At 41.4% G+C, this 27,964-nt stretch overlaps 2 protein-coding genes across 3 annotated transcripts in view; both read left to right on the forward strand.

The window, feature by feature from the left end:
* The first annotated feature begins 1,178 nt into the window (after positions 1 to 1,178).
* On the forward strand, positions 1,179 to 23,725 carry mylk4b (myosin light chain kinase family, member 4b). Of its 2 annotated transcripts, none has more exons than XM_070832521.1 (13): positions 1,179 to 1,526; positions 15,678 to 15,759; positions 16,348 to 16,738; positions 17,222 to 17,451; positions 18,578 to 18,683; positions 19,328 to 19,421; positions 20,527 to 20,636; positions 20,727 to 20,868; positions 21,211 to 21,281; positions 21,365 to 21,493; positions 21,579 to 21,810; positions 22,230 to 22,278; positions 22,385 to 23,725. In XM_070832521.1, exons 1-12 carry the CDS (start codon positions 1,389 to 1,391, stop codon positions 22,272 to 22,274), a joined length of 1,770 nt encoding a protein of 589 aa, XP_070688622.1. In that variant the 5' UTR covers positions 1,179 to 1,388; the 3' UTR covers positions 22,275 to 22,278; positions 22,385 to 23,725. The 2 variants fall into 2 exon arrangements, with proteins under 2 accessions (XP_070688622.1, XP_070688621.1); XM_070832520.1 differs by lacking the exon at positions 1,179 to 1,526 and adding an exon at positions 13,871 to 14,392.
* A 3,650-nt stretch (positions 23,726 to 27,375) lies between these two features.
* The window catches only part of gmds (GDP-mannose 4,6-dehydratase), a 157,728-nt gene continuing 157,139 nt past the window's right edge, over positions 27,376 to 27,964 (forward strand). Inside the window, exon 1 of the mRNA XM_070832522.1 lies at positions 27,376 to 27,591. Within this exon, the coding sequence (XP_070688623.1) occupies positions 27,493 to 27,591 (99 nt within the window). The 5' untranslated portion in view covers positions 27,376 to 27,492. The remainder of the gene's footprint in view (positions 27,592 to 27,964) is intronic.

A 27,964-nucleotide genomic window follows, 5' to 3' on the forward strand; every position in this document is an offset into this window, starting at 1 on the left:
CTCCTGTACTCTAAAATAGTCTACTTTAAAGAATGTGGAACACCTGAAAACTATAACAAGAGGAATTTCCTGACACCCTGCTAACATTTTTTTGTTTCTTTATTTCAAACACGTCAGTAAATAGAATTCTGTTCTGTTTTGGTAATTTTCTAAATCAAAATACTGACGATCAATAGCATTAACCAGTGTTTGTAGTAGGAGAGTAAGTGAAAAACATATAAAGATCTTTTAGATCTTTAACAATTTATAAACAATATAACAATTTCAAACAAAAACAAGGAGGGGTGGTTGATATTTCAGTATAATTTCCTCAAAAAAAGAAAAAATAATCCCATCCTCAACCTGAGGTCACATCCAAATATTCAATAAATAGATATAAAGGATCAGCTCCATTCAGAGGGATAGCTAGACTTAGACTTAGACTTTCTTTATTGCTATTGCTGTTGCACACACAGAGGCACTTACGTCCAGAGAGGACACTCTGCACTCTCCTGTATCTATTTATCTGTCTACAGGTACTGAATAATTATTTTTGTGTTTATTTCCTCATTTCTAATATATAATTGTGCTATTTATTTGTCTCTCTCTCTCTCGCCTTCTTCATCATAGTGTAATTTATGACTTTACACACCCAACCAAACCTTTAGCTTTGTCTTCACCTGGGTGTATACACACACACACACACACACTACAGCAGTGAAAACAGCATAAATGCTCCTTCAGCGCTCAAAGCCTGCAGCATGTGGCCACAGAACAGACAAACTTAGCACCACACAGGTGTTTGTTTACATGCATGCACGACTGTCAGCTTGTCTGCCATTGTGTGCATCTGCAGCGACGTCTGTTCATGAGTGTGTCCGTCTGTGAGGTACAGAGAGGCGAAGCGACCGCCTGGCAGATATACTTAGGAGTATGCACGCATGCATGCATGAAGTGCTGTGTCCGAAGTTAAAGGATACCGCAGGGGTCTCACTAACATACCAGTAGCTGCAGCAGGCATCTGATTCTGCGTACAGAGGCGACACCCTGAACCCAACACCACCTGTCCCTTTCTCGTCTCAGAGACAGCATGTTCTCTCCTTTTAGGTCTGGGGGTGGGAGGCAGGGTGGACGCCGGGTGGAGGGTGAATGGTTAGCTTGGTGGGCAGGTGATTTGACAGCACAGACCCTTCGTTCCGGTCAGAGTCTGCAGTGAACAACAGATTGAGAATTCAATGCACAGCTACGGGAGCCCGACTATTTCATAATCAACACCCGCTGTCTCGCCCCATGTCAACAACTTGTTGCCCGCCACCTAGACCCCTTCCCCACAGGCGGCTGAGAGGCTGAGATAAGACAGGCAGCCTGTGCAGGCGGACAGCAGGGACAGGAGGGGGAAGGTTTCCATCATGGAGAGCTTCCTGAGGGATAAGGATGTTTGGATATTAGGGAGTGTCTGTCTGGTGGCCACCTTCTTGTGGCGACGACTGTGGAAATTATTGTCCCGCAAGAAGACAGGGAGCACCACATTGTCTACTGACACACAGGTAATTACAGCAGGTGGAGTTTGGGTCGGTGCACCTGTGCTACATGTGAGCAGGTGGATTTGGGAACATGCCAGAGGTTCATTCAGTCAAACTATACAGGAAGGAGTGTCAGACTGTCTGCATGCATGTTTGTGCTTTGATCTTCTCAACAACAACAGTTCATCTGATCGATTTCACACTTGGCGGTTGTGCTGCTGTGGATCCAAGGAAGTGCAGTGCTGAGCGCAGCCTCTTTAGATGTACTGAGAGGGGACTCTTGTTAATTATTACTCTGCCAAAGGGCATGCTGGGTACAGCTTGCTCTCTGCCGCTCTCTGCATTACATTCAAGAACAGACTGGAGATGTTACATTGTAGTAAAGTCAAACGTTTCAATCATCAGTGATGTAACTTTTGTTCCCAGAAATAGGCAGGTACCATTTAGCTCGCAGTCAGCTATGACTATAAAAAGATGGATAAGAAAAGGCGGGTTTGCATGAAAGCTGCAAGCAGCAATACTGGAGGCCAAGCATTGGCACAGGTCGAAATGAGCCGCAGAATGGTTCCAAATAATGAAAGAAATCATTCAAGAAATCAAGAAACAAATCTTCGTTAATTGTACTCAGCCGTCATGCTGTGGATTGACAAGCTGCTGACCTGCATGAACTGGAAGTAATACGGATGTTATCACATTATCACCTGAACTAACGCTGTCTTACCGACAAAGTGATGCAATCTAGACGTGATGCTTTTCTCACCAATGAAGTTGTGTTTTCCTGTTCCTGCAGGAAATCCTGCTGAAGGATCCAGGATTTCTTAGCATTACAACTAAGAGCATTGTTGGACTTTTTCAGTATTTTCCCATGAAATGATAGAACTATGTGAATAAAAAAAAATACTGGTGGTTTTCTATCACAGCCTGCATTTTGACGCAGGTCTGTGTCATGAACATCCTGGACACGAATGTGTCAACAAGCCTTTACTCTCCTCACGTTTTCTGGACTTTAAATAGGCTAGACTAGGATTAGAAGAATCACCAAACTAATAAAATCACCCTGGTGAAGGCTAGATGGCTGAAAATGTTGGAGAGGAGTTACACAAGGTGTTGGATATTAATTCTAAGAGATTTAGAGGATTTTGCAGTGTTGGAAGATAAAACCATAAAGGGAAAATATTCTTTTTGGCTGCGTTTAGGCCTCCATACTTCATGATAAAGCTCTGGCTAGTGGAGCAGAGCCGTAGTTGGATTAGTTGATTATCTTGCATTTGACATTGGAAAGATCTGACCTGATGTGATCTGATCTGAGCTCAGCTATGCTATGCTGGTTTTATCTGCGGGTGACCTAGCGTGTGAAGAGGAGTTGTGTTTCTGCTGTGAACAGGCTCAGAAGTGGTCTTCCCACTTCATGAAGAAGAGTATTGAACGCCACTATATTCCAGTAATTGGCTGTATTCTGGCAGTAAAGCTGAGGTATCATCATCATCTGGAACATTTCTGCTGTTGGGTTGAGCTGCTGCATGAACTGAACATGTTGCTTTGACAAAACAGGGCAACAACGACAGCCTCTGGCAAGTGAGGCAGCATTTCATACATCTGTAGCCAGTGTGTGAGGACAGGCCAGTCACTGGAAAACATAACGTCATCTTACACCACCGGCAGTGACATCTAAATTCTGTCCAACAGTACTTAACTCCACCGCTCCATCCAGGCGAGCCCGTGCCCTCTACACCGCGCATACCGTGTCTGGTATAAACCAGTTTATTATGCTAACATAATCCAGCAGGAAGCAACTGTAGTTGACGCCTCATAAAGTGAGGGAGCTGTGGTGCTCTGAGCAGATGAAGCCTGTCACTGTCAGCTCAATATTTTTATTAGTCTCAGTCTTCTTGTCTCTGCTGACGGTGGGCTTATTACAGCCGGATTTATAACTCTATTTATCAGTTTTAGCCCAAATGTGTCAAGTTTCAAGATGAATAAATGTCTATTTTATCTAAAGTATTAGATCAGGCCGATCCAACGACATTCAGTGTCAAGTCTGAACTTTAAAGCTGACTTCCGATGACCTTTCTTTACTTTGAACTCTGGATACACTTCAGATCATCTTCAGTTGACGGAGGATTGCAGTGAGAATGTTCTTCATCTACTTTAGATTAAAGGTATAGTTCTGATGTTTGGATGTCTTATATCTTAGCTACAGGTGATGGCACGCCCCCCAGTTAGGAGGAGCAGGCAGGAGTCCTGACAGGAAGCTAAGCAATGTACTGCTGTGGATGGGGGCTACTGTGTTCTGTAAAATGATTGGTTTTGTCAGTGGAGTCTGGCTTTGGAGAGAAAAATATTCTAAATGTTACATACACTTAAACTGATGCTGCTTTTCTGGTTAAAATATATTTTTCTGCTGCTCCTTTCCACATTAGTTCATTGCTCAGTGTCTCTGCTTCTCCAAACTGTGGGGGTGTGCTGACCGCCATCTCCTGTAGGTAATACACTGACTGTGGATAAGTACCTCACACAACCATCCATTCCTTGTCTACACCCTTAATCCTTCAGGCGGGGTTCAACCTGGACTGGAGACAGACAACCATTCATGCTCACACTCACATCAAGCTAGAGTCACCAGTTAAGCTAACCTGCATGTCTTTGGACTGTGGGAGGAAGCCAGAGAACCCAGAGAGAACCCACAACAACTGAACTATACCTTTAACACAGAGAGCCAGCCTGCAGCATCCTGGCAGCAATATATTTGTGAGGAAAGTTAAAAGACCTGTTAGTAATATATGAACCAAATTACTAATAATATGCTGTTTTGTCCCTGCAACAAGATACTGAACAGGAGAAACTGCTTCTTCAGTCGACTGTTTTCTGTTTTCTGACCATTTTTTAGAGAGTAATCTGCAGATTTGAGCCCTTTATTTGAGTTCAACTGTTAAAATTCCACCAATGTAATAAAACTTTTTGTCGTGAAGCTAAACTAATGATTCTAACTACATCATCAAGATCAAAAAAAGAGAAGTCTGACTCTGAGCATGAGTGTACAAAGGAGTAACGTTTTGTAAGAGGCCTGTACAGAGTAAACTGTAGCTTGTGCTAATGCGTGTGAGTGGGACTAATGTGAGAAGGGCTTCTCCTGCCTCAGATTCTCACACTCACATAGCTCAGACCAAATTAGCACACAAACAAATACAGGAGGGATGGAAGGACACTGCCAGTGATTAGCTTCGTTTGATAGATTGGATCATTTATAAGGATAAAGACTTCAGTGTCTCAAGTCCCTAATTTGAAGTATTTCCAGCCGGACATTAAGAAAGTAGGAATTATTTAACTGAACACATCACAATTACCAGTTTTTGATGTAAAACACAAACACTGGAATCTCACAGAAAGATCCGCAGAGCATTTGCTCATTAATTTGCATTTAATCCACAAAATGATTCCTATTATCTAACTTGTATTATGCTCAGGACTAAGTCTTATTTCCACACAGTTGTTAATGTAAATGTTTGAACATTTATATACCCACTACCTACGGGTGCATGATGGAATGACCACTGAAGGCTTTTTAGGTCTTTAGTGTTAAAAATTAACATCAATAACGTCTAAATTTTCACATTTTATGGCAGAATTAGATCAGAATTGGGTCAGAAAAGCTAAAAAAAAGTTAAAAGTCGGGGCTTTAAAGAAGTATTTCTGGCTTTACTGTTAATATTACTACTTAGCACAGTTACAGTTTTCTATAGTTACAACATTTTTTCCTCAAACGCTGTATTGTTACATGGTTGAGTGACAAAAGTGACAAAATACACATTCATATCAGTAATTCAGTCGACTGGTTGCACTCATAACCTGTTTATCATGTAAGATGAAGGAAAATGGGCCTTCAGTGAGCTTTATTTTTTAAACAAAGCAATTTAAATTGTACTCGATCCTCAGCTCTCCTGGCGCCCTGTTTCTTCCTGTGTGTCTCTCCCTGGTATGAGGACCCCGGGGGAATGTACTGTTTTCGCCTGGACTCATGCGGCCTTTCAGTTGGTGTCCACTTTCAGCCGTTTGCATAACTCATTACCAGCGCAGCACTGATACACAGCGGTGGGGCCTAATGCGCACAAGCACACACACATTTTCTGAAGTTGTGTGGTGACTTGCAGAAATCTGTCAGGTTAAATTTACTGTCTTTTCTTTTGAGTTTGAGTGTTTGCTGAAAATGTGAGTGTGACTTTTCCGTGACACTGATATTAAAGGAAAATTATGGGCGACACACATATTTACACCCTCGACCAGAGACCAGGTTATGATACACTGAGCCAGTAACAAACCTCAGAACATGACAGCAACACCACAGTGGAAAATGCAGAGGTAGAAGTGAGGATTGTATGTTACAGTGGTGGCAGGAGGTGCTGTGACTGAAATCACACCCGATTTGCTTCCCAGCAAACTTTATTTTTACACGTTCACAACATTAACAACATTTATCTTTGAAAAAAAAAAAAAGTCACTGGACAAAGCTTTGCTGCAGGTAAAAATTAAAATTACAATTAAGATAAATGCAAGACTAAGTACTTACTGATGTAAGGTTTGCGTTGCAGCATCAGTGGAATATGAGAAGCAGCAGAAACCTAAATTAAATTGAGCCACATACAGTACAGAAAAACACGAGGTGGCCAAAGCCTGCAAAGGAGTTCAGGCTCCAAAACAGCATCAGCAGCACTAACATGTTGGTGGCGACATGTTTTAAGCTTTTTCCCAATAATTTATACAACAGACTCAGTCCAGTAAGTGAAGTTCTGGTCATTTATGAGTTAAAGCTGAGATGCATTTCTAGTGTTACACTTTAGTTAAAGTTGTTTCAACAGCATCCAAATGATTCCAGCCAGAACAAACTACTCTTTTAAATATAATCATATAATGTATTTCACAGTGTAAAAGAACTTTAAATGTGCTTTATATCTTAATCTCTTGTCATTGAACAGATGTCAAGGAAAGATTTATGACTAAAGATATGGATACGCAGTAATAATTAGGCACCAGAAAGTTGAACCAGTTCCTCTCTGGTGTCAGAACTGTCAGTTTTAATCCAGATTAGCACAGTTTCATCTGGACATCTTTAGAATCACTAATTTCTAGTTTGCAGCAGAACAGTGCGGCATCTTAGTTAGACTGCCCTTTATCAAAAGGATAATTGGATGTATGTTGCTGTGTGATGAATATATCATGTGTATCTGAGGCATCACTCTAAAATAACAATATAAGCAGGCACAGTGTTCATTAAGCAGATTCCATATCTATGCAAGTTGATTTTTATGCAGACGATGGCTGATTTTACGGGAAAAGCCGTTTGAAAGTTTAATGCACGCTGATATTTGCTCAAAACATGATATTTACGGTTTTCAGGCTTGTTACTAAGAGAGTGCAGACTCAGTGAATGAGAGCAGACTAAATGAAGCTGAACTGAACTTTGGGCCAACATGGAGTCACAGCTGGCCGTCAGATTGATATTTGACTGCAGGTGGTGTTTACGATCCGTCACTATGTACAGTAAATACATGGCAAGTATTGACTAGTTGCATTGGTGTGAAAACGTGTGTGCAGGAGGTTAGTTGGTCAGAGTTCAAGGTAAAGCGGAGAACAGCCGACTGTGACCCTCCACCAAAAAATGCCCTCCTGTTGCCTCCAAATGCCCAAGTGGTCTTTAGCAGGGTCTGTGGTCCTCTTCTGCCCCCCAGTGGTAGCAGCACAGAACTGCACCTTATGTATGATTCCAATATCAAGTAGTCTGGTGCTGATTTAATGTGTTTCAGCTCATTTAATTCACTTAATATCACTGCTTACGTAGTTTTTGCACCAGATTTGGATTAATGGATGATGTTTTTAAATCTGCGCTCAGGTTTTTCATTACAGGGAACATCATTTTATCCTTGACGTTGTTGTCATAGTTAGTAAATTACTGTATGCAGCACGGACAGTGCAACAATAGATCAATAAGGGTCAATGCAACGATAAAGATGCACAACTTGACTAATTCACATGCACATTTTCCAAATAAGTGATAACATGCAACACAAAGACACATGCACACCTATAAAGGTGAATTTAGAAAGAACAAAATCCAATTTAAGATAATAAAACAATGACAAGAGAAAATCATTAATGGTATTTTTGTTATGAGGCAATCATGTGACATATCTTGGAGTGAATTCAGGCAGTGAGAAGCTATTTTCTATACATTTCTCTTTGCTTTGCTTTGAAAGGTCAAAGTTAGAACCTTGCTTAAGGGCTTTTTATTTGTTCAACCTTTATTTATCCAAGAATTCTCCTTACTTTTTAACCTTTTTTCTGTGCGAGCCAAGACAGCACAGCAGTTGCAGTTTAGACAGAAATAAAACACGACAGGGAATAAAATCATCAAACACACAAGGAGGAGACTGAGTTCTCAGTTACATGGACTTTTAACACGGCTATATGTTTTTTTTCCAAGGGGACTAGTACAGTATATTCCTGGTAAGGATGCCACCTGTTAGGACTTGGTCCTCTTGTTCAAGGACTCAAACCAAAACACTTTGTCATGTTAATAGTTTTCATCAATTCATTGTTATGTTATAGCAACAAAAAAATGTTGATTAATTTATTCTTATCAAGTTTGCACCCCCGCTTTGTGCAGACAGAAGGACATATGAGATCCTCTGCTTCAATTCTACGCTAAGCTGTGCTGGTTTTATATGTCTGTATGGTTGTGTGTGTGTGTTTTGACAGTCCTTCCACGAGGTCAGAGGTCACCAGTAATCATGAATCTTTCAAACATGGGTCCTGTCACGCCCAGTTGTCTTCGTGTTGCGTAACGTTGAGACGGAGCAGCAAACTCGTAACAACTGAGGGAAGTGGGCTTGTGTGCATCTATTTAGGAGTCTGGACACATACTTGTTTGGCTTATGTAACAGATTTTACAGGCTGGGCCTCCCCAGCACAAACACACACACACTTTCCTGACGTCATACAGCATCTCTATTCCATGAAAGGAATTTTTTTCGCGTCTGTAGGAGGTCATAACAGAGAGAGCTGAGCGAACGTTATCACAGCGGCCGAACTGTGAAAGTACAGACTGTCATCAGCCGATGGCGACACATGCAGGTCTGTCAGATAGAAAAGCAGCAGGTGGAGCTGCAAAGATAACGTGCAGCTTTTTTTTCCATTGTCGTGCACTCGCCAGACATCCGTCCTCTACCAACAACGGAAAAAGTACTGAGTTATTATACCCCATAAAAAGAGAAATTTAACGCAGCCTCAACCCTGCAAAACCTCCCAGTGATTCCATCTGTAGCATTGCATGCTATAATATCCAGCACGGTTCACACCCACAGACCTGGATCTGAGTTCTGGACATGACACAGAGGTTTCTTAGGATACCAAACTAGAGTGAAATGTGTTAAATAGATTGTGTAACACTTGCTGAATATTTCCACTCCATGAATCTGCCGGCCGGCTGGTTTGAACCTGGAGCCTTTCTGTGTGGCTGCATGTTCTCCCCGTGCTCGGACGGGTTCCTCCCTCCGGCTAGGTGAAGTTAGTTGGTGTCTCTAAGCTGCCGACGAGTGTGAGCGTGAATGGTTGTCTGTCTCTATGTGTTGGCCCTGTGGTTGGTGGTACCCCACCTGCAACCCCCGTGACCCTTAAGGATAATACTGCTTACTGCTTAGGAAATAGATGGATGTAAAGGTGCAGCTATAAAAACTTGGTGTCTTAGGTTTGAATATTTGGTCAGATGTCACAAGTCAGCTGCCGCACATAAATATTGTGCTCTGCATGACTGGCTATAAAATGTAAATAACAAAAGCCTTGCATAAGCTGATATTGTTTCTGCTGAGCAGCCAAAAATAGTGTTTGCTGTTAATATGATTGAGAAAAGTAGGTTGAGTAATATTTCAAGGTTTGGTGCATTTTCCAGTCATCCACCACAAGTTCAAGTGCATTTTAATTTACTAACCTGAAGTGAAACCCGCTGGTGGTGAACTCGGAGAACGACCTTTTGAACGCAGTTATTTGAATGCAATTATTTTTGGTCTCGGTGAGGCTCTGTGGGGCGAGTCATGATGATGGTATGGTGAATCTTTTGTAGACAGGGATGCCATTTAGGGGGGGGGGAAGCCCTGGATGATTCATTGGAGCAGGGCCCTGGAACATGCCGGAGATCAGAGAGCTGTCACTGAGCTGTTGTCAGGTGGACCAAAATGTCTGGTCTATCACTAGGCCCCCCCGGTAGTCTGTCTTCAGGGGTGGGTATCACTGCTCTGTGGGTGGGACGTACATGACTAGAGATTAGTGATTAAAGATCAGACTGCATGTTATTTGCAAAATAATATTTGTTTATCAAAAGCTTTGTTGAATGCTCGGTTCTGTGTAGCAGACCGCTGCTATGCATGCAGTTCTGATAGATGGAGGAAATAATGAAATAATTTCTAAATCAATTCAATATTTTATAATATTTTTACTTTTTAAGTCAAAAATTTGATGTAAATTGATTGATTTCTTCTGTAGGAAGCTGTGCCAGAAGCGAGGTAACGTGCAGCAGGATGCAAAGTGTTCCGTTATCCCTTACATAAAAGACATAAAAGTCTTTCCTCTTCTGCTTTTATTTCGGCTTTTGCTTGCCCGGCTACAGTGTTTTGGAATGAGGCACACGTTTGTAGCGTGTCACACTGTCTATTATTGTGGCTCTGGGCTAACGCTTGTCGCATTCACGTTGTTCAGGCCATTGCACCGGAGTGATATTGGATTACTGGGACAGTCTGTGGCACTAGAATAAGCATTATGTATTGTCTGTGTCTTCCTGCTGAGTAACTCTATATGTGGTGAGAGTGGCGTGGCTGCGTCAGTCTCATTCCTAAACAGTGCGTCTATACCGCACTGGATCTCAGCTTTCCATGGAGCCTTTTCTAACTGGGGATTTCAGAGATTGTCCAACAGGGTACAGTTAAACCTCCCGGTACCCTCAACACCAGACTAATCAACCACCACCCTGCTCCTCTTCTCCTGACTCACGTAGCATCTGTTTTGCTGGATTGTTTTTTAGTCGTCCAATTATTTGTCTTTAATTCTATCAGCCATCCACCACTAGTGGTCCAATATAAAGTCCAGTAGGAAAACAGGATGAGGTTGAAGCGAAGAACATGACAAGAGGGAATGGCATTTCCTTCTCTGCATTGTTGTCCATTATTGTCGATATCCAGCACCCGTGAGTGCGTTAAGGCTCGTACACCATGGCTACTTACTGCAGGGATAAATGAATACAGTGTTTAAAGGAGGCATCTGCTTATTTTCAGGTTCATAATAGAATATGATGTTCATTGTTTTAGCTCCTGTCTCTTTCAGGCCTAGAGAAGCCCAGTCCGCTCTAACCTGCCAAATAAACGCGAAACAACTTTAAAACACAGCAAAACAGCTTCGAAGACTGAAGGAGGGTTACGGACAGCCGGTATTGATCCATCTTTAAGCTTCAGTATTCCAGAGTAAAATCACATTTTACACAAACACGCACACCTGACATGTTTTTACACACATTTACTAAAAGATGGAACAGAAGAGAAGGAGAAAGGATGATCTTGGCACACTAGAGAATATTATGTCATTTATTATTAATATTATTAATAGCATTTTTGCACAGTATGTCTACTTTAAAGCTGCACAAATCAGTACTTACTTATATCAACAATGGAATGACTATGTGTGATGTGGAGAGAGTTACTAGCCCACAAGAATTAGAACCAATTCTGCTGATGATTCCCTGAAGTCTGTGGGGCATTTTAACATCTTTCAGCTCATTGTTTTGTTTTCACAGCCAACTTTACTGTTTCAGTTCACTCTCACTGCTCTAATCAAACATGTTTACAGCTGCTGCAGCCATTTATTTTAGTGTTAATGGACTTAAAACTGACTTGTCTAGAACAAACGACAAACAGAGTTAATAGCTGGTGAACATAGTGCAGCATTTAATAGTTAAAGAGTAAGATATTTCCCTCAGGAGTTGTTGAAGACCAAAAAAAAAAGCTAAAATTAGAGTAGATTTTGATCTGACATGACTCCAAGTTAATGTTTATTATCCATTTTGTCTGCTAGATGTGGAAACAGGCAACTGCTGTCCAAAACGTCTGCCATAACAACTTCAAAATGATAATAATATTTAATAATTAACTGTGTCTGTTATCAAAATAAGAATAAGAGGCTGGCACACTTAGATGAAGTAAATCTATACCCAAAGAAGTCTTTAATTTAGTTTTAGACTAATTTGGGGTGAACTGGCCCTTTAAATTCCTGGATAGCTATACTACAAAGGTGCTGCAGTGCTCTGACAAACAAAGGCATGGCATTAATGTTTGTGTGTTAAACTTAGTGTGGAATCTGTTTCTCTGATCAGTGATCTCCTTTGTCCATTCGGTGCAGAACCGTGTTTTTCCACACTGTGTTCTATACTGTGTGTCTGCACAGTGTCCTCTTTCATTCTCACCTTAGCTGGTAAACGGGCACTGGGGATACGAGTGTTAACCCTGACAGCTGACGAGCTGTTTGCACAGGGAACAGTACGAGGGACAAACAGAGTACAGGTCAGGTTTTTCCGGTGTTGACAGATGGGTGCCACCATATAGGCGCCGGCGCTTTGTCACCCTGCCTATTCCAGATACCTCTGAACTGAGACGTGGAAAAGTTTGAGGTCAGCGTGCGCAGTCAGACACGTCTCAATAAGTGTCAATCGTTTGTGTGTGATGTTCGTGAATATGGACTTATGTGTCGGTATCCACGTCCATATGTGTGTCATTTCATCCTCTTCAAATCTCAGCAACAACACATGTCACAGCAAGTTTCCTCTCCCACAATCCTCTTCTGCTGTGCATCCACAGTTGTTCGGTGTCAGGGGTGTCACCTGCTTCCTGTTTTCTTCCGTTGTCTTCTCCCTCATGTTGCATGGACAGTCAGTGAGTCTGTACTGGGAAACTTGCAGGCTCTTTCCAAACAATCTTTTTCAAACTCTTTGCAAAATGTTGAAGTGGAAACCCTCTGATTCAGACTCAGTGAGCTTTAAATAGGTTGGATATTACAAAGAAGTATTGAGATGTCAGTCAGTCAGTAGAATATTAAATGAGAAACTATATTAACTAAATAAACAAGTGGTCTAATATTCATATTCAACATTCATTTTAAAAAACTATACTATACTATAATGTCGTGTATAGCAGTGTTCTGTATTTTGCAAAGTTTTAATGTAGGGATTACCTTAAATTGTGATTTTTGAATCAGGGACTATTGTTTTTGTTGAGTTTAGGGGTTGTCATCTTTTTTTGTGGGTCCGTTTGTAGGCTATATAAAAAGAAAATCACACTCAAACGACAATATTGAACAAAGTAGATTGTAGAAAAGTGTAGATTAAAATATTGCATGATTAAAATGTCTCAGAATATGTATATATATATATATATATATATATAAAGCTATAATAAATATCAAGTTTATAATAAATATAATAAATATCCCAAGAGCAACAACAAGAGCACAATTTTCCCGATATTAAACAGACTTCAGTTTTCTTGAGTGAAGAACAAGTTTTTTGTGAAACAGACTGAACTCAGGGAATTTGTGACAATTACACAACTGTCACATCCAAATCAGTTCTGAGAACCGTGTGGCATCTGACGAGGCTCAGAAATACCCACAATGCCTGTGTTTTTAACAGGGGTCCAAGTGGTTAACAGTGGTTAGGTTTTTGCGCCCTTGCACCTGTCAGCCCACTTCCTGCTCTGTGACAATGTGAAAACCATATACTTCTGTATAGAATCTGAAAATACTACGAATGTTTTGTGAAATATACTTCATACTCACAACTCAAAACATCTGTTGAAATTTTAGCACATGTTCTGAAAGATCCCATCCGGCGCTCTTCTGTTCTTTGTTATTGGATGTGGCTTCAATTTATTTGTCTTATTTTTTACGGCGTCATATTTCAGTCCCAGATTCTTCGAATTCTATCACCTGACTGAAGGGCTTTTGAAGTGTCTCAAATGTCACATTGCGATCCTCTCCAGCATCTCCCCCCTAACCCACATCAATCCCCAACTGCACACCCGAGCCTTCAGCTCTTATCACTGGCCACTCGGTCCCTGACGTCCACAGGGGGCTGCACTTTAATTTGGAGGACAGCCATTTGCTATTCTTAAAACTCAACTCTGTGGTGCAGTGTTGAGGGAGAGATCTCTGTTCTCCCTCATGGTCTTTTCCTTCTGCCTGTAGCTTTGTCTGGTAATATGGCTTTTGTTGTTTCCTGAAAAGGCTTGATTGGTGAGTGCAAAGTTTTTGTTTTTAGTGAGGAGGTCTGCTGTAAATCAGCCATGAGTTCCACCCTTGTCAACTCTTTGGCCAAAGTCTATGATCCAAACCCTCTTCATGGTCAGAAGCCTGTTGGAAGGAAGTTTTCTTTCAATGGATCAGACAAGACCTCACCCTCATCATCCCCTTCCTCATCTCATGATGCCGCCCTGCGCTGCATGGAGAGCCGAATGGACTCCCTGAGCTCTCAGATGGAGCGCTTGCTGAGCATGCAGCAGACCGTCTTGACCCAGCTGGATGGCTTGTCCCAAGACGTCAGGAGCTTGAGTCAGGATCGGGCCTCTATGCATGAAGAGGGCCGTGAGGGGGGACGTGGTTCGGGGGTGGAGGAGGCATGCACGGAGCTGCGTGGGGCTGTGGAAAGGGCCACTGAGCGGATTGAAAGTCACGGACGCAGGCTGGAAGGGGTGGAGAAGCTGGTGGAGGGCACCCAGCAGGTGATCAGCTTCATTGGGGAGGTGGTGAAGAACTCCAGGCTGGTGGGGCTGCTGTTTAAACAGCCTGGAAAGAAGCCTAACAAGAAGGTGAGAGGTTCATCAACATTACAGGCAAGATTTTCCTGCAAGAAGTGGCCCAAAACATCCTCGAGATCAAGCGTTATCTGTTTTGTGCTCTCGTCTCCAACATAGAGGACTTAGAGGAAGGTGCAGTGAAATGTTCCCATAGTGCTTCTATTACTGTTTGCTGTGTAGCAGCATAGTGAGAGGTCTAATTGCATTGTGATGATAGTCGGCAGATGCATTAAATGCTGTCTGAGAGGTTGCAAATGACATTCTCTTGATGTAATAAGTGACCTGTTTGCAGTGACATTATGAAGCTAAAGCTGCGTACAGCACATCTTCGAATGAGAGAGATCTTTAAGAGGTTTTTAAATTCCTTCTCGGCATGTACGCCTCCAGCTCATTCCTCTCAGTTCTGATACGGCTCCTTGTTAGTCTATTATTAGCTCTGCTGTACTTCGACACGTCGCTCCCTGTAATGTTAAGTAATTTCCCAGCGTGCAGTGATTGTCATTCGCCTCCGAGGTGTAACTGATTAGAGTCAGACTTGTTATCTTATAAAACATGCCTTTATCAGCAGTGGGTTTGGGCTGCTGCAGCTGCACAGTGTCAGCTCAGCATTAGGTGACATTACTGCATTGATTGATTTGACGGGCTTGCGTCCTTGTATGAAGCCACACATAGTCTGCATCACATTGTGCATTGTGTTTGTTGTTGTTGATGCTTGGAGCAAGATGAAGAATGTACCACGGGCTGTTGCACTGCTTTAACCGCTCTGTCTTTGCAGAATATCTGCACATGTTTCTGTATGAGATGGAATATCTTGCATACTTGAATCCTGCTGATTGAGAGGCTGTTTTTAGGAATGGGTCTGTGTCTGAGTTTATTACACCAGAGAAACTGTAGCAAGGAAAACCTGAACCTTTTCTGCCATCCTGTAAAAACATCAGTGTCATGCATGCAATAGTTCATTGATATTGCTCATCTACAGTATTATGATCTTTTATCACTGTATAATATGTTGGAAAGTGTGAATCCAACAGTTTCCTGTCTTGTGCAGCATTTGATCTGCTGCAGATGACACTTGAGAAACACTTTCTTTCTGTCTATTGTGCAAATGGCAGCTCATTTGTAACTACTCTTAGACTCCTGGCTCCATAACATTTGACAAGTGGAAAAGAACTGCTGCTAATACGAGTCCTCATGCCGGAGTTAAGACTTTTAAACCTGGTTCAAGTTCAGTCTATGTTTGAAACTGTGTGGCTCCATTGTCTAATGCTTGATCTCTGTTTCCTCTTTCCACAACAAGGCAAAGGATGACAAGGATAAAACCAAACTGAGCCTGAAGGGCTTGAAGACTCAGAAGAAGAGAAAACCTCTGGACACATCAGGTGGGCTCAAACAAAAACTGTTTATATTCAGGAATCTATTAGAGTTATGTGATTATGAACTTAAGTGTTGGACAAATCTAAATCTAAACCTTATGATCCACATATAGCAGAATTTTTGTCATTGTCATAAGTATAGCCTGTGGTTGCACGTCTGTCTGTCTGTCCCTCTTCTGTTGCTCTTCCTGAGGTTTCTTTCTTTTCTTTTTACCAGTTAAAATGTTTTTTTCGGGGGATTATTTCCCTATCTGAATTGGCGCTCTAAGGATAGAGGGTGTTGTGTATTATACAGACTGTGAAGACGGCTGAGGCAAATTATGATTTGTGATTTTTGGCTAAACAATTAAAATTTGACGTAACTTTACTTGACTATCTGTACAAAATCTAACGTGGACATGATGGACAAACTGACTTTGTGTGGTTCAAAATGCTGTGTAGAATATATACTAATAAATATCATGCATCAGTTTCATCCTTGTCAGGGTTAATCATTCAAAACACACTGAAAACTAGACGTTTAGAAGTTTAAATGTAATGCATGGTGGTGATAATCCCTAACAGTTTCTTGTTTTGGTTTTTTTCCCACGTCAGACACGAATGAGCCCGTGCTGCAGGAACAGGTGGAAAAGCTCAACAGGCAGAACACCGAGCATTCCCATGGAAAAGCAGAGGCGGACAATCAGAGGGGCGAGGACAGGGGAAGTCAGGAGCTGGCAGAGCTGATCCTGGACAGACCGCACGTCTCTGCCGTCCAGTCAGAGGAGAGGAAGAAGTCAGCTAAGGAGAGAGAAGAGCAAGGGGAGGGGGGTGTCTTTGAGGACGCAGAGTCAGAGGAGAGGGAGGAAAAGGCAGAAGATGCACAGACTGGACAAGCTGAGGATGATGGGAAGAAAAAGCATAAAGGAGAGGCAGAAGAGCTGTCAGAATCAGAGACGAGTGTCACTGGAGACGACTGCAAGACCTCCGTCCCGCCTCAGGAAAGGTATTTATTTTCAGTTCTTTATTTCTTTATTCATGTAAGTCAGAAAAGTATTAACCCTTTGAGGGTCTTCAGCACTTTCTAGTGTGTTATGATTTTTATTTTTAGCATATTTTATCAGTTTTTCATGCATATTGCTTATAATTTTGCAAGATGGTGAATTTTTCAGAGTTCTCAATTTTTTTCATGTATTTTTTGTGTATTTTAGACCATAAAATGATGCGCATCATGACAAAAACATGGCAATTTAAGGGTTAATTTTTAAAAAAACTAATTAAAATTTGATATGTATGATTAGGGCTGATGCTGGTCTAAAAAACTATTTTAAAAAAACTTAAAAAAAAGAAAGATTTTTAACATTTTTATGGCTTGTTTTTATGCATACACATTTATGTGTGTAAGGATCTTTAACGTGATTATTTCTGAGGACCTTCAAGGGGTTAAAAGGTTGGAGAGTTTTCTTTAATGTTTTCTGTTGACGTGCAGCTCTGAGGAGGTCGGAGACGTGGCCACGTGCAGCAAACGTCGAGTTACAGAAGAAGACCTGATGAAGGACGACCTCAAAAAAAGCAGAGTTGATGACGGCGAAGTGGAACACGCTGATGGAGAGGTGGTGGAGGGGGGTGAGCCACAGGCCCCCAAATCTGAAGAAGTAAAGACAGAGGTGGAAGAGGAGGGGAAAGAGGGAGAGTCGACAGTGAAGGAATTTATCATCGGTGAGACGTGACATATTTACAGCTTATGAATGCGAACACTGAGGACATGTCCTGGGTTTCAGAGGGGACGCAGGGGATTTCTTAACTTGTTATCACGTCTGACTTTTACATTTGGTGGCAATTAAGTGTGGAAATATTCTATAATTAATTTATTTTGAAATTAAGGCCTTTGCTCAAATTAGTCAAGTCCTCCAGGCTGTTTTTAGGAATGAGTCTGTGTCTGAGTTTATTACACCAGAGAAACTGTAGCAAGGAAAACCTGAACCTTTTCTGCCATCCTGTAAAAACATCAGTGTCATGCATGCAATATTTCATTGATATTGCTCATCTACAGTATTATGATTTTTTTTTATCACTGTATAATATGTTGGAAAGTGTGAATCCAACAGTTTCCTGTCTTGTGCAGTATTTGATCTGCTGCAGATGACACTTGAGAAACACTTTCTTTCTGTCTATTGTGCAAATGGCAGCAGATTTGTAACTACTCTTAGACTCCTGGCTCCATAACATTTGACAAGTGGAAAAGAACTGCTGCTAATACGAGTCCTCATGCCGGAGTTAAGACTTTTAAACCTGGTTCAAGTTCAGTCTATGTTTGAAACTGTGTGGCTCCATTGTCTAATGCTTGATCTCTGTTTCCTCTTTCCACAACAAGGCAAAGGATGACAAGAAATTAGTCAAGTCCTGTTGCACATGCTCTTATATAACAACATTAACTCAACTTTTTTTCTTTTATTTGGTTAAAATTAAATGCAAAGTTTGTAATACATTTAAGATAAGATAAGATAATCCTTAATGAGTCCCACGACGGGGAAATGTACCATTTCTACATCGAGACATGCTTTCTTTGCAACTTGCTTGTTAGTGGGTGACATTTAACTTGTAGTTCCTCAGACTTTGAAGCATATCCAGTGTCATAACACCCTTTCTCTTCAAGCGTCAGCAACATGTCAGTCGGCACAGCTGGTAGAGGAGATAATGAGGCATTGACACGCTGCTATTTTGATCCACTTTGTTTCTAGGGACCGAGCGTCCTCTTCCTCGGTCTCTGCTGCACGCTCGCTCTTTTCAGCAGCAGCAAATTCTTCTTACTAATTTTGTCTACATTTGTTAATGCTTTCTTCAGACTCAAGCCCTCCACCGTTAGCACCTTTCGACCACCGCATCGTGACTCCCAAACCCCACCAGATCGCCACCTATTACACCATCAACAGAGACGAGGTCCTGGGGGGGTGAGTGACAGAGAACCACAGAATGCCCAGCTCTCAGGAGTTTATTTTAATTTCTCTCAGTTACAGCCACAGATATTTCAACGCATCGGCCCTCTCTAATGAAATAACAGAGGATCTGACACCTTGTGTAGGGACGGCTAATAGTTTTTTCCAAGACCTTTTTATTGCCCCCTAAAGGGCAGATGATTGCAAGTCTCAGGGGGCACTTGCGAAATAGCGGGCCTCTCTGATGTAATAGACTAGTGCTAAATCCTGCCTCTCGAACCGGAGATTACCCCTAAACACGCAAGCACATTTCTCAGATCACTCACATAATGGCACAATACATAGCCCTAATTACTGTGTGACTATGTACTGTGTAATGAGAGTAAATCTACTTTTGTTTGGCATATAAAAGTTAGAAAACAGTAAAAACAGTGTCCAGACATTTGTCCAACGAGCAAAAATCGGAAGAGTGGTTATCTAAAACAGAAAAAAGCTGCTTCTTCTTTGCTCGAGCAATTCCTTAAATTCTAATTCAAGCAGGTATAGATAATGAATTTGTTCATTTTCAGTTGATCTGTAATCCTTTCAGCACTACAAGTAATGTTTTAAAACCCCCAAAATCCCCAATCTCATCTATGTGTTTGCTTTCCTTTCATTAGAGGACGTTTCGGACAAGTCCACAAGTGCATGGAGAACTCATCTGGTCTGACGCTGGCTGCCAAGATCATCAAAGCCAGGAGCCAGAAAGAGAAGGTGCAGTAATGACCGGCCAAGGAATGCCGAATACGAAACAGAATACATGTTCAGCAATAGCGCTGGGATGCCAGTTTCCCCAGACAGTCTAATGGATGGTTACTTTTATCACTGCTAAGCACCATAAAGGATTACATTTTAAAAATAGATGCAGCTCGACAGCTCGGAGGGCGTGGGCATGTGGCCGTTCGTCAGCCTCATTGTGTCTGTCTTGTTTCGGGGGTCATCTGAAAGTGATGTGAGAGCCGCCTGATGTCCGAGCATAGCTTTGTGGACACATCGTCATCCGAGACGCTCAAAAAGCTCAGAGATGACCAAAAGCCCAAATCCTTGTCTGGCTGGTGTAGCTGTCAGTGATCATACGTGCCAAAACTGACTTTGTTGTTGAGTTCTGGCTCAGTGGAGTCCAATGTAAGCTGGTAACTACTTTCTAAATAAAACTCCACGACTCCTATGATACACAGGATTTACACAGAAGTTACAGAGAAGATGCTGATGCTGAGGGTTTAGATCCTTAACATTTTGTCCATGCTCCATATGAGGGTGCTTGATTCCAGCCTTGTCTCCTAGAAATGATGTTAATACACAACTAATTTGCAACAGCAGCTATGTTTTTAGGGAAATTTAATGCTGTTTGAACTGCGTTTTCTATTAAAATAATGAGGAAATGTTGTTAATTAACGAACCTAAAATGATGATGCTGAATGTTATCAGTGAAATGTTGCCTAAACTTAACCAGAAACCAGAGTGCGGATGTGAACTCTGGACTGTGGTTTGACAGTTCTGCACTGTCTACACACCCTCCACATAAATATAGAATTTCATTCACTCAAAGAAATGTCAGCAAAACTAATTATAAAGATATTAAAGTAATTTACATATGTCATTTCCGGGAGACGGGGCTGTTGATTCAGATCCCTTCAGCCCGTCAGCGTCAAATGTTACTTAGACTTAACTAATGTTATTTAATATAGTTTCCTACATTTTCCCAGTTTACCAGCCAACAGTCTGCTTCTATGGCTTATAGCACTTTGCATGTTTGTCCCTGCTGAACTGTCCGTCTGTGCGTTCATGTGTGTGTTCTGTTTGTCCGTCTGTCTCTCAGGAGGTGGTGAGGAACGAGATCCAGGTGATGAACCAGCTGAACCACGCCAACCTCATCCAGCTGTACGCTGCCTTCGAGTCTCGCCACGACATCATTCTGGTCATGGAATAGTAAGTCCGGGTTCCTGCCTGCATGTGGGTGTACAGGCTACAGGCTCTTTTCTCGCCGTGATTGTGAGTTTGCCTCCGTTTGTGTCGCAGTGTGGAGGGAGGGGAGCTGTTTGACCGCATCATTGATGAGAACTACAACCTGACAGAGCTGGACACGGTGCTGTTTATACGCCAGATCTGTGAGGGGCTGCAGTACATGCATAAGATGTACATCCTACACCTTGACCTGAAGGTAAACCTGCCTCAGTTACCCAAACCTACCTAAAATGTAGTTTTCCATTATTTATACTGTTTTTAGCTCAGCCTCACTTTTTAGTCTCATTAAACTGCTGTAAATACTCCACTAGATAAAACAATAAAACAATTGTTAAGGCTTTTAAAAAACATAAAAAATGTCCCTCCTTTGGATGACAAGATGCTTTATTGTAAAAAATGTGACAAACAATGTTTCCTGTCCTGTCTTAGTTACAATTTCTCTTGTCTATATCCAGGATTTGTCTAAAAAACAGTTTACAAAACTGACTTTAAACTGAATTGTACTTCTTTAAACTTCGTCGCTTTTGTTCTTTTTCAGCCAGAGAACATTCTTTGTGTCAGCAGAGCCACTAATAAGATTAAAATCATTGACTTCGGCCTGGCCAGGAGGTAAAATCTTGTATTTACACTTACAATCTTTGACACTGCACCTTTAACAACAGGCCCAGATTCATCTCCTGTGTCTCTAACAGGTACAAGCCCAGGGAGAAGCTGAGGGTCAACTTTGGGACGCCTGAATTTTTAGCTCCTGAAGTGATCAACTATGAGTTTGTTTCATTCCCCACAGACATGTGGAGCCTTGGCGTCATTACTTACATGCTGTGAGTTGTAGATCCTCAGTCACATAAGCATGCATATAAAGAGATGCACAGCAGCGTCCCTGACCTGTGCTTCCTCTCGGTCCAGGCTCAGCGGCTTGTCTCCGTTTCTGGGGGATGACGACAACGAGACGTTGAACAACATCCTGGCGTGTCAGTGGAACTTTGAGGAGGAGGAGTTCGCGGACATCTCTGACGAGGCCAAAGACTTCATCACCCTCCTGCTGGTGAAGAGCAAGAGCTGGAGGATGAGCGCGGCAGAGTCCCTCAGACACCCCTGGCTGTCAGACCGGAGTCTGCACTATCGACTAAATCAGAAGGTAAAGACCTGTGTTTTGCATATGAGACCGCCGTAATGCACAGAGCACATGATCTCTGCCACCTTGTCCCGTCCGCAGGAGATGTCAGTAGCACCATGTAAAACACCACAGCTGGTCAGAAGTCTCATTGCTCCTCTGTGGGTTAAGTTTCAGGTGGCACGCTGCTTATTTAAATGAAAGCAATCAGGAAATCGGGACTTTAAATGTTAAAGCTAAAGAAAGAATATTATAAAATGGAATGTAAGCTGTAATAAAAGAACAGCTTTCACAGTTAGTGCAGTAGATATCAGTCAGTAGAGATGTAACAGGAGACCAGTGAGGAGAGAGAGAGAGAGAGAGAGAGAGAGAGAGAGAGAGATTGGGGCTTTTATTTAGAGAATTGATTATGCACTAATTCACTGGATCTTCTCTCACTGCAGAAAAACAAGTGCCACTCCACACACGCTCCCTCTCCAGAGAAGTAGACAGGTAAGACTCTTCATTTCCAAACTACAAGTTCTGTCTTCACCATCTGTCTTTTTATTGACTGAGAACCTGAAATCTGCATGTTTTCTGTTTTCTGTTTCTCCCCCAGAAACACTGTGAGGCCCTCAGCATGCCTTCTGACATTGTGGGGCCCTGAAGCCCAACACTGGACCAATGCTGCTGTACCTGTATGGCAACTGGATAACTACTCTCTGCTTCGCATCCTCATCTTAGCTTAGCTCTGTAGCTCGTAGTTCTGACCTGAGGCCAGCAGGGGAAAAAAAAAAGACTTTTTTAACGTTGCCTTCGAGGCACAAACCATCTGCTGGCATGGAGAGCACAAAACTTCAGACTGAGCCAGTGAGGACTCTCTAACTCTATGGTACGTAAGAACCGCCTGTATCACAACAGGGAATCCACAATATTAGAGACTAAAAGCCTGAATTACTCGTCACTTCTATAACTTCCTCATGTATTTCTGGAAAAGTTAAGAGAAACTGAAAATCAGCAGTTTCACATCAATTGTTCTCCCTCTGACAGTCATCAGTTTGTCATACTGGCCTGGTTTGTTGCATGCTTTGCACTTTTTGGCCTATTTCTTCAAGATTTAGCAAACAATTTTAAAGACAACATAGACTGAATGCTATTATTTATATAATATATTTTTGTGAATACAGTTTTTTCTTTCTTTCTTTCTTTCTTTCTTTTGATTTAAGTCTTATAAAAATGTTATTCTTTCTTGAACATAAGGTAAAAAAATACATGTAGAACTTGGGTGAAGTTGAAGTCACACTGAATTAATTTATTTTGTATATAACACCACACAATGTGCTCCCATTCCCCTGAAAAGTGACAATATCTCAATGACTGAATACTTCCCGGTTACTGATATATTCATCCCACACCTCTGGTGCATTTTCACTGTAGACTGGATCGCCTTCCGTATGCGTTCACGCCACTAGCTCGCCTTTGCTTCGGCAGTTTGGAGTAGCCCTCTCACCTTCCATGAAGGCATAACGAACAACAGAATACTACCTATGAATGATTCATGTTTATGGCTGGAGTGGATTCTTACGTTCATTTATTCACTGGTTCTGCATCAGACTGTACTTGAAATGCAAAGCTTTTATTCAAGATGGGAATTGTTTCAGGGGAGATAAACAGGATTTCACTTAGCTCTGCACATTCTGAATGTGTAAATGCACAGTTGAGCTTGATGGAGAGCCAACAACAGAGCAGAGGGGGGTCTCAGTCAGTGATTTGATTGTGTGAGACGGGAGGTTGGGTGAATATTCGTCACTCAGTTGTTGGTTGCTCTACTTGGAAATGGAAAAAGCTTTGTGATCTTGATTACTTGTTTATTTGAATTTATGGTACTTTTTTCAAAATTGTTTGTGTAATGATAAGACATAAATAAATGTAGAATATAAACAAGCAAACAAATAAAGCACATTAGAAACCATTTCCATTTCTTACAGTGTGTTTCTTTGGAAATAAAAAGCAGGGCTTTCTTTGCATGATGGTTATTGTGAAGTTTGTGTATCTATCTATATATGTATATATATATATATATATAGATACACTGTTGCCCATAAAGTTGGAATAAAATATTTTTTACCTCTTCTCATGAAATGATTGTGACAATATGATTTATTTTTGATAAATAAAGTGTATATCTTCTCAACTTTATTGATCAAACTCTTCCAAACATATCACAGTGAAACTTAAACCACAATAAACCTTTGCAAACTGTGGATTCAGGCTTTAACAACATTGGGGGTATTGAACAATTATTCCAACTTTATGGGAAACAGTGTATATATCTATATATATATACATCTGGAAAACAAATATTTGGAAATTATGTTTCAAAGGCACTAATAAGACTTCCTGTTTGGATATCTTGCCTCCAGAATGAAAGTGGAAAATTGATGAGAAGTGATGATGCTTAAAAATGAAGCTGTCCAAACCTCATTTAACAACTGAGATCCCACCACATCCCCCTCCGATCAAACACCCCTCTGTGCTCAGTGAGGCACTGAGACAAAGAGAGTGTGTGAAAGTCAAGACGACTCAGAGCAGAAAATACGGGGGCCTTTCTAATCACCTGATGTGCAGAAGCAGCAAATTTTTTCCCATAAACATGCCACACATGAAGCCGGATTTATGTGTATGTGTTTTGAAATCTATTTCCATCGACACAGCTAACTTTTCACATTCATCCAAACATCGGATTGCTGTCTCAAATATTAGCTTCATTCATCAGCGTAAATCAAACCTTCCAGGCACGTTGGAGCTCTGGGAGAGAAGAGGAAATCCAGCTCCAACCAGAGTTCAATCAGTTAACACAAACAATTTCACAACCTCATCTCAATTGTTCAGATGTTCAGTTCTGTCTGAAGTTTCAGTGAAACACACAGAGCCACATTCTTTCTGTTCAGTTATGGAATAGAGAGCATATTGGAACACCTGCAGACTTAAAGGCTGATGTTACTGAACACAGGCTGTTTTTCTGAGCTCATGAAGAGTTGACTTGGTATATAAAGTCGATCTATTGTTATAGAAGCATTAAGTAGTTCAAATCTAAACATCTTCTGCAGTTAAATGCAGCATGCACATCAATGCAGCAGTAATATTGATCTGAAAATCTAAAAATACATTTACTTTTGATACTTTTAATACATTTCGCTGATAATACTTTTACTTCTAAGTTTTGAATGCAGGACTTTTACTTGTCGTAAAGTATCTCCATGCCGTGGAATTAGTACTTTTACTTAAGTAAACGATCTGAACACTTCTTCCTCCAGCGCAGCCATCGGAGGTCGAGACAATGAAAGCTTAAAATGGCAAATATAGCTGTCGATTTTCTCAGGTTGTGTGAGTGAGACATGTACAGAACAATTGTGCACAAAGAAAAGAAGAGGGGAAGTCTTTTTTTTCATTGTGTTGTCAGTGAACCATTTGGGAAACTTACTTTTTCCACAGTTTGTTTGTGGATTCAGTCCCTTCAGAAGGGGTGTGTGGATGCCAAGGAGAGGGGGTGGGGAGGTCAAATTGGATCTTGGTGAACAACAAAAGAGTAACTAGCTGCTAGAGTTGCTAGCTGCTCTGTGAGCGTGAGCGTCCATCTCCTGCTCTCATACGTGGAACTTAACCCTGCACTCTTCAGCGTTCCCACACACAACACATGTGTTAGGAATGAGGGTTTCTGCACAGCGGTGGACACACAGTGAGAGTCGAATACCTCGAAACACACAGCGAGACACCTGACATCCAAACAAGAGAAGAGAAGAAGAGCAGCTCGGAGCTGTAACAGAGCTGTGTGTTGCTCTCTTTTGATCAGGCAGGGTGGATGAGCAGACCGCTGTGCTTCTCAGGACCCCGGGCACTTGCCTTTTTTCTTCTTATAAGATGATGTTTACTCTAGACTGTAATGAAATCACACCTCCCATCATGCTGGGCGCTCTGGGAAGTCGAGCAGCGAGAGAGTGCTTTCACAACACTGCTGACAGTCTCAGCTGGAGCAGATGTCATACATGCTCAAATGTACAAGAATAATAAGAGATTAGGAGCAGCTCTTAGTGTTTGATCGCTCCTGTTAAGATAACGTCTCCAGTGATGTGGAAATAATTCCTCCGTCAGGGTTGATGTGAAGTTCTGCTCGTGAAATTGTATTTATTTTGGCATACTGACAAAGTCTATTCTGTATCAAATGCAGCCAATAAACCCACATTTTCCTTTTAGATTTCCCCCTTAAATAAGGTTAGAAAGCAGTATGTTCTGTTTTTGGTCAAATCCAAGCTGCTTCAGCATTGCAGCAAATAAAATCTTAATCTATAATAGTCCATGTATTTTTTATGGTTCCAGCCAACATATTTGGTATTTCTAGAGACTGAGTCTGAATAAAGACCAACATGCATCTGTAAATGAGGAGGATATGATGTGAAACCAACACATAGTGATGATAGATGACACTGTACTTATTTTTTGGGAGCTCTGTTTTCTCATCTTCACTGTTTGGGTTCACAGATCATTTCACACGCTATTACATGTACAGAATGTCAACTACATGCTTAATGCAGAGCCACAAGGGACTCATATTTCACTGCTTCTCTGACTGAAAAAAGCTATTTCTACCTATTTAGCTTCTACATCCTCTGACTTTGCATACAGACTCAAAGCTGTGACCTGGTTTCACACAAACACGTGTTAAAATGCAAAGGTGTAAGAGTCAACAGGACTAAAAAGAAAAGACACTGTGATACCCAACAACACGAATATTCAGTTTTTTGAACGCTACCTCTCGCTAACGAGACAGATAATGGTCAGAGAGGAATTATTCTTGTAAACTTTTGGTCCATCGGCAGCATATTATCTGAATGAAAATGTCCAGCATACTGCAAAAAGTATTAAAGAAATAAAATGGTTACTGTACAGGATGAAATAATGAATTGTTTCCTAATTTCATGGTTATATTACACATTTCATCCATTGAATTATATCTTTTACTATGTCTATAGGAACCCCATTCACATTGGAAAACACTCAATGAAACATATACATACTTGCAGCCAAGGCTACAATTTCCTCTGCATTTGTCCATCAATGATATAAAGTGTTCACATCCGCATCAAAACACATTTTATTTTACGATCATAGAATACCAGTGTTATTTTTAGAATTTAAATAAATGCAAAAGGCCTAAATTTCATGACAAAAAGTGCAAACAAGTGCAAACATTTAAATTTTTGGAAAGAAACAGTCTATTTGCACACTGAAACTACACATAGTTCTTTGACTAATGGCTCTAAAGTTCCAACAAACATTAATTAAATCTTAAAAACCTTATTTTTTTGAGAAGTACAAACAACACATAACACAAAGCGACCTCTGCCAGGTCAAAAACAGAAACTGCATTTCTCCCTCCATCCTGCTGGGGGCGCTGTGAATAACGACCTGCAGCCCTTCGCAAGAGGCCCGACCCTCTTTAATGACGTCTCCTCTGCTGCCACCACATGCTCTCTTCCCATTGGCTGATTTCACGCGCGCTTCCTGCTACGTAGTGCTCTGTCGCATCGGTGTGTGGTTTGGTTTACGGATGTTGAGGAGGCTCGTCTGGCACTCTCACTGTAAACACACACCGGTTTATCTTCGTTTTTTAAATCCGGTCTGTGGGTCGTTTTAGACAGCAGACTGTGAACATCCAGCCGGTCAGAGATGGCCCAGTGCTCCGAGCCCGCTAACGTTAGCTCCGCGGTGAACGGAGAGCCGAAGAAGGCGCGGAAGGTGGCCGTGATCACCGGCATCACCGGACAGGTAACGTTACCCAATCAGACTCCAGCAGTAGCATCTCCTTACACTGCATGAATGAATGAATGTCTTAACCCTGCTGCTTTTAAAAAAACACCTTAAAGTCTCTGTGGTCGTCATTAATGTGAAGAGGAGACGTTTGTTTACATGAGTGCTGAAAACAGCAGCATGTCTCTTTAAGAGTCTCTCCTGTCTGTAGCTCTGCTGTCTGACCTGTGGTAATCCCTTTAATTTACTTAAATTAGATAAATTACACTCAGATTGTGCCCGAGGCTGCAAAATTAATGCCAGAAGGAAAGAGCAATGTATATTTTCCCAGAATAAATCATTCCTATACTACTCTGTACTATCAAAGGGATGCTGCCTTTGCAAAGTTAGT

The sequence above is a fragment of the Pempheris klunzingeri genome, chromosome 6 (assembly GCF_042242105.1).
Source record: "Pempheris klunzingeri isolate RE-2024b chromosome 6, fPemKlu1.hap1, whole genome shotgun sequence".
Taxonomy (NCBI): Eukaryota; Metazoa; Chordata; class Actinopteri; order Acropomatiformes; family Pempheridae; genus Pempheris; species Pempheris klunzingeri.